General features: G+C 37.4%; 1 protein-coding gene across 1 annotated transcript; it reads left to right on the top strand.

Annotated features, from left to right (window-relative positions):
• Positions 1 to 329: 329 nt before the first annotated feature.
• On the top strand, positions 330 to 6904 carry PRL (prolactin). Its single transcript, XM_017808406.1, has 5 exons — positions 330 to 658; positions 2139 to 2320; positions 2722 to 2829; positions 4261 to 4440; positions 6404 to 6904. Exons 1-5 carry the CDS (start codon positions 631 to 633, stop codon positions 6593 to 6595), a joined length of 690 nt encoding a protein of 229 aa, XP_017663895.1. The 5' UTR covers positions 330 to 630; the 3' UTR covers positions 6596 to 6904.
• The last annotated feature ends 399 nt before the right edge of the window (positions 6905 to 7303 follow it).

Below are 7303 nucleotides of genomic sequence, written 5' to 3'. Positions count from 1 at the left end.
GGTCCCTATTTCTCTAATAATCTCTCAGACTGAGCAACATTCATATCATGATTTGTGCTGTGTAATATATTTTTTAACTGACCGGGACTGTCATATCTATAATTTTCCAGGAGTCTCTGTTCCCTTTCTCTGGATAAATTTCAGTACAATACCTGCTATTTTTCTCAATGGGGACATTATAAAATAGTGTTTACCTCCCACAAATAGCCAGAATTTTAGCATAAGCAACTATGGATGGCTGAAGAAACAAGGAAGGACAAGAAGATGGTTGTGGGAGTAGGAACAGCAGGCTACAAACATTGAGAATACCTGTCTCTGAACTGACAACTGGATCAATGGCATTTCACCTCATTGAGGGCAAAATCTTGGCACTCCATTCGATAGGATCCCACAGCTGAACTTATTAATGAAATTCCCTCTCACAGTTAAAATTAAAAAAAAAAAAAAATTAATATGAATGTGGAAGAAAGGCAATTTGATGTTTGTAATTATCGAGGTAAACTCCACGACCTGCTGAATGTATGCAAAATGGACCCTGAATGGAGTATATAAAAGTGGTATGTGCAGAGAATAACAGCAAGTATTGAGATTTCTTTCTGGTAAAGCAAGTCATCATACAAGATCTCTACCATGAGTGCCAAGGGGGCTTCACTGAAAGGTAAGACTTTTGACATTCACTTGCTCATAACTTTTATATTTCTTTCAATTTAAATTGAATTAGGAAGCAACTGAAATATAACAGCTCTAGAAACTCAGGTCTTCCAGCCACCTAGTCTTCCAGTAATGTGAAACCTGCCTCCAGAAGGCAGCTTGATCCCTTTTGTCTGCTATGACTGCCTTTGCATTGGGCAGTGTCACAGAAAATTGAGGGATGTAACACCTGCCCCTGCCCCTGCCCCTGAAATTTTGGATTCAGACTGATTTGCTACACCACTCAGAAGGCAATGACTAGAAGTCATTACACACAAAGCTAGAAGTGATGTAGTAATTTTGAGGTGAATGTTTTCATAACAGTCTTCAAACTTTTAAGCCAAGTCTCAGATTTTCTTATTCATAGAGTTATTCCCCAGAGTATGTTCCTAACTGCAGTATGCTGCATGTACCTTGCTCACAAGGCAGGAGGAAGGCTTACATCAATAACATGTAAATGCACTTTTTTGAATGTAGAGGTAGAAAGAAACTTATCACGTGATATCATTGGGGGCAGTTCTGCTGATTTATGAAGCACACTTTAATTTAAAATAAGTCTAGTGAATCAGTACATGTAACAGGTCAATTTCCAGAAGTAAAAATCTCAGAGCACAGAACAGTGTTCTTTGAGTGTGTAAATTCAGTTAAAAATATTTGCTTTTATTTTTTCCATTGTTTTTCTGTGTATATTTTATTTCACTGAATAGAAAACTTAACTCTGTTAAGTTCATATGAAAAGTTTTAAACAGATGAAGTTTTGTGCTTTAGATAATGAAAAGTCCTCTATATCAGTTTCAGAAGCTCAGGAGAAAAGAAAAAACCTCTCTCTGATTTCTTAGCAGTAGGAAATTTAGGGTTAAACTCTAAATAGTAAAGCAGCACAGCTGCTGGAAATCTTCTGAAGGAACTCCCAGGACAGTCAAAACCTTAAGAGAGTGATCTAACCACACTCCCACAAAAATTAATTTAAACTCCAAATATTTGCAAAGAAGAAAAGGACCTCTGGAAGGAGGAGGACAAAAAAAAGAAAAAAAAAAAAAGAAGATCAATCTATTTTCCAAACATATATCTGTGCAAATATAACTATGTATTATATTTACACTGTGAAGAAGTTTGATTTTTTTTTCTTCCATTTATCACTACATTATAAAGTCAGACACCATAGTAAGAGACTTCAGAACACAGTGTACACTGCAACACAGGTTACCTTCTCACACTCTGTAGCAGGCTCTGCTATACTGTCAGGATGACAGAGGGGAAAAAGGATGTAAGAATTACAGAATTATAGTGCTTCCCTCCTCCACTGATTTTCAGCAGCCAGTACAGGGGGTACTCTCAGCCATGTGACACCACAACCCAAATCACCCATCAGCTGGCTCTGATAGCTACTTCTAAATGTACCTGTAAGTCAATCTGATTCCATTTTGCTCTGTTTTAAACTTGAACAGGTTTGTTGCTGGTGGCCCTTCTAGTGTCCAACATGCTTCTGACAAAGGAAGGAGTGACCTCCTTACCAATCTGCCCCAATGGATCCATCAATTGCCAAGTTTCCCTTGAGGAACTTTTTGACCGAGCAGTTAAACTTTCACACTATATCCACTTCCTCTCTTCAGAAATGTTCAATGAATTTGTAAGTACTCTGTCTTTTCCTGAGAGCAAAAAAATATAAAATTGCAATTTAATTCTTTTTAAGCACAAACATAGGTTAACCCATGAAACCCTTCAATAGATAAATAAACAGGATTGCTGCACAGACAGTGACAGCCCAATATCGACAACATATGGTGCTGACCATTGCTAAGATCCCCAACACTTCTTTTAAAAGATACCATTTTCCCATCATTCTTTATCTGTGGGACAAGTTTGTGTTTGCTGGGTGCCAGTTCCACTCTAAAGACCCACCAGAAACTTTTAACCTTTACAGCATAAAAGTAGTGATAAAAGCAGTGGAACAACAACTAGTTAATACAGGGTTTGAACTGAAGATCTTACTTATCTGTTTCAATAATGCCTGTCTGTGCTGATCTGCAGGACGAACGCTATGCTCAGGGCCGGGGTTTTATTGCAAAAGCTGTTAATGGCTGCCACACTTCCTCCTTAACCACTCCTGAAGATAAGGAGCAAGCTCAGCAGATTCATGTAAGTCCCATTTCTAATGTCATTCAGTGTAAGACAGAGCAGGGTAAGGCACGGAAGAAGGAGGGTTTTGGGATAGTGAGGCAGCAGACAGAGAGAAAGAAATCAGCTCAACTGGAATAAAAAAGACAGGAAGAGGAAAACACCAAAAAGCCAAGAAAAGTTGATTTAACATTTGCTGATACTAAGTTACAAACCATATACCATATATATGTACCAGTAACTTTCAATGTCCCTTCCTTTTCCTGTATGGTACATTTAGTCACTGCATCTTATTTCCAAATAAATACAACCCCCTGGAGCAATGCCAGTTACCATGATTGTACGGTATTGAGAACACTACAACCTTTAAACATTACCTTAAAACATATTATAGATAGTTATTATTTTAACAAACATAAAAAATACATTGCTGTATGTAGGCAGAGGTAAATAGTTTTCCAGTGGCTGAAAAAAATGACATTACTAAACAAATGTTGAATAGATTTTCCTGCTGTTACCAGTAGGAAAAAATGGTCATATCATTATGCAAATACAAAAACTCTAGTGTGAAATGCTGCAACATACCTGTAAAGAGAAACACACTGCATACATACATGAAATGTAAAAATTATTAAGGGAAGATGAAGATAGTCTTTTTCAGCCTATGCTCAGCTCACAGATACAGAATTAATATTCTCTGCAGAAAAAAATAAGCAGAGGTATATAAATGGGGCTGTTCCAGGGAGAAATCTCTATCAGTTTCATGGTGGTGATATCTTTGCAATCCCACAGTATTGCCAGCTTCTCAGTATGTCATTCAGAAATTCTAGCGGGAGCAATAGAATTCACGGTCCTGGGTTGTGCATCCAGCAAAGAAGAAAAGGTTTAATACTAACCCTACCATAACCATAAGCTTTATGAATTCCTATTGCCCACAAGAAAGGACAATTTTTAAAACCAGAGAGCTATTGCTGGAAGCACCATTGTTCAAAGGGGAGGACAGATGTGTTATGTAGAGGCAATAAAAGCTATATAGTGGTTTACCATAATGTGAACCTTGCAGCCAGTACTAAACTTAAAAAAAGAAAATTAAAAAAGATCATTGGATTTAAAAATGTGCATAAAAAAATCAGACGAGCTCAGGTTTTTCTTCACAGAGATGAAACATAGTTGTACTTGCTAGTTTTTGACTTCAAGAGGATTTATTTTATTTCTATTGCAATACTGTAACTGCTTGTGCAAATATTGTAAAATATGATGACACCAATTACAAACTTCAAATATGCAATTACACAGAGATATCTAAGACAGCACTATAGGGCCCATTCAGTGATAGGTCCTGGAATAAATTCCTAAATCACAATTTCTATGGACGCTACTCTAAATGTCTTCTAATGCTGCCAGCATTTGGCCTTCTTATTTTAACTTCCTTTTCTTAATATGTTTGAACAGCATGAAGACCTACTGAATTTAGTACTGGGAGTACTGCGCTCCTGGAATGATCCCCTGATCCACTTGGCCTCTGAAGTACAAAGAATCAAAGAAGCTCCAGAAACCATTCTCTGGAAGGCTGTAGAAATTGAAGAACAAAACAAGCGGCTTCTAGAAGGAATGGAGAAAATAGTTGGGCGGGTAAGTATTAGGTCCTTAACATGCTTCCAGCCTCTTGCTGTAAGAAAGACACATGCAAAGGTAGACTCTCCCTACCTGAAACATTAAAGGAAGATGTGAAGATAAAAATGAGATATAAAGATATAAAGTAGATCTGAACATAAAAATGGGAGCCAAAATAGTTGTCAGAGAACTTTTCAGCTTTCTTTTCTTCTGTTATCTTGCAATTTCTAAAGAGACAATGTGATGTGACTGGCGTAGCATAATCCACCCTACTCCCAGTTCTGCTTCAGGAGAAGGTGTAATCATCAGGACTGCCAATCATCATTCTATCTTTGAGTATTTTCAATGTACAGTTCTGATTGTTTAACGATGCATGGACATTTTTTTCACGTGCACGTATTTATATATATATATGTGTTTTAACATGTCTGTACACATCTGTTACATCTAGGTATTCTGTATAGGTTTTGGAAACAGATGTTCTACTTAAAACTGTTCTAGAAGTCTAGGCTGTTGCAAAGATGTGGCATGCAGTAAAGTAATCCTAGTATCTTCCATTTCTCTTTTCGCACCATACTGGTTCCTCTGAACTCTGGCTCTGACTTGGTTCCCCCTACACTTCTAAGTTTAGACAACAAGGCTGTTATCTGACAAAACCCATACTTGAATAGCCCTTGTTATCAGTAACTGATTGAAAGCTTTCCTGAATAAAATCAGCTCTAGCTTGTTTATTTTTAAAGGGGCCTCTGCTAGTCTCTGAATATATCATTCTGTCAGTGAGTTAGATGTTGACAAGAGGTTCTGACTTTATTGGCTTCTGCTTAGGCTCTGAACAGTTGAACAGCAGTAAGAATGCCACCATCACTGTGTGTCCACCACTTCCCACTAGATCACTCATGGTCTCTCTCTCTTTCAGTTAGGTATGCATTTACTCAGAAACCTTATATCATACAGGCTACAAATACATTTATCAGTGTAACCAAATACATCTCTATCACATATCTATGTGTAAAAAGGGTGCAGGTGAGGATCCAAGATAAGAGTAAGAAGTCAGTTTCCCTGTCACCACCTTCTCATTCTCATTATTTACAGAAGGAGGTTGGAGATAAGACTGCCACATTCATTAGTGTCAAACCACATTTTTGAGTCATAGTAAGTCTATTTTTTTGCCTGTTGCTTTAAAGGAACGATAGAGACTCCACAGATACTTTCTTATGTGCCTTTACAAAATACAGCTGGTGGGAAGTAAAGATGATACATAAGGACCAATAGGCACAGATTTCCTTCCTGCTGTGAAAGATAGATTTCTGTGATATGAAAAAATTGCCTCTTTCAAACAAGTTCTAAACCAATATTCACCTCAGATACTAACTCACTGCATGAGTTCCTGTACTTAGCTTTCTAATATTAGAGGTCTCTGTATCACTCAGCACTTTTTTTTTTTTTTCTTAATGAAATCTGTGGTCCACTACCTCTGAACATGTACTATTGAGAGATTTGTCTGGTAATGTGTACTTGAAGCTGCGTGTATCAGAGAGATTGCCTAAGAAATGGGCCAAGACAAATCTGGAAATGCACACACAACAACTTCTAGGAACAAATGTTAACAAAGTTTTCAAGGTGGAGGCAATCAAAAAGAGATATCCATAATGAGTCTATCTATGCATGAAGGAAAGTTTGATTCCTCTGCAAACTCAGGTTCCCTTGGACATAGGTTAACACACTAGTTCCCTTAAAACACTACTGAAACAGTTAAGCTTTATACACGTTTTAGGGAAACAGCTTGAGAAATCTGACGAATTCATTCAAAACCTGAATGAAGCTATAGAACATTATACAGAATAGTGCGAACCACAACTGAAACCATTTTACAAGCCATACACTAACAACTGTATTTTCCAAGGTCAGTATTTTAAATGCTATCTTCTACATCCAGTCAGGTTCACTATCATTTATTTCTAGTATCACTTTGTGTCTTTAGGTTCATTCTGGTGAGATCGGAAATGAAATTTACTCTCCGTGGGAAGGACTTCCATCTCTTCAACTTGCTGATGAGGACTCCAGACTCTTTGCCTTTTACAACCTGCTGCATTGCCTCCGCAGAGATTCCCACAAAATTGACAACTATCTCAAGCTTCTGAAGTGCCGTCTAATCCACGATAACAATTGTTAAGTACGCATGGGCCTAATCACTTACCGAAATCATTCATCACGATGTTCTTGATGCTTTGCCACTTATCATTGCAAACTTTATGAAAAGTCACACTGTGCAGTATTTGTATGATCAGTAATTTTCAGGTATGTTTGTAAAAATTCTGGCTGCAACTATTAGCACCATATATCTTGGTGTTTTAAAATGTTATCAATTTCTTGTATGACAAGAATACACTCTTCTGTCTAATCGCCTCACCTCACTACTTAGTAGTATTTCAGTCATAAACAGGTATGCAGATACAAATAAAAATATTGTTAAATCCAAAAACCAGATGACATTGAGTGGTATCAGTGAATGAAAACCAGCTGGTATGGTTTATACCTTTAACAGTAGCTTCTCTTTTTGGATATCTATCTCCACTTACTGATGACAGGCTATCTTACTTGCATTGCTCTTTTCCCCTCCCTTCAAAAAGAGGGGGAATAAAAAGGAGGGAGATCAAAAGCAGATTAATCACCTATTACACTCAACTACCCTAAACTTAAAGTATGGTCTGAAATCCAATCTACTTGGATCAATTCTTTTACTCTGTACAAAAACTGTCAGGGTAGGGGAGGGAAAGATTAAGAAATCCATTCTGGCTAACATAGCCATTGATTCCCCCATGCAATCCATGGGCAGAGAAGACATATACAGAATTTTAAGGACAGAGATACAGGCATATCT

This window comes from Lepidothrix coronata, unplaced genomic scaffold, assembly GCF_001604755.1.
Source record: "Lepidothrix coronata isolate B3197 unplaced genomic scaffold, Lepidothrix_coronata-1.0 Scaffold23, whole genome shotgun sequence".
NCBI lineage: Eukaryota > Metazoa > Chordata > Aves > Passeriformes > Pipridae > Lepidothrix > Lepidothrix coronata.
This window is presented reverse-complemented; position numbering and strand designations above follow the sequence as displayed.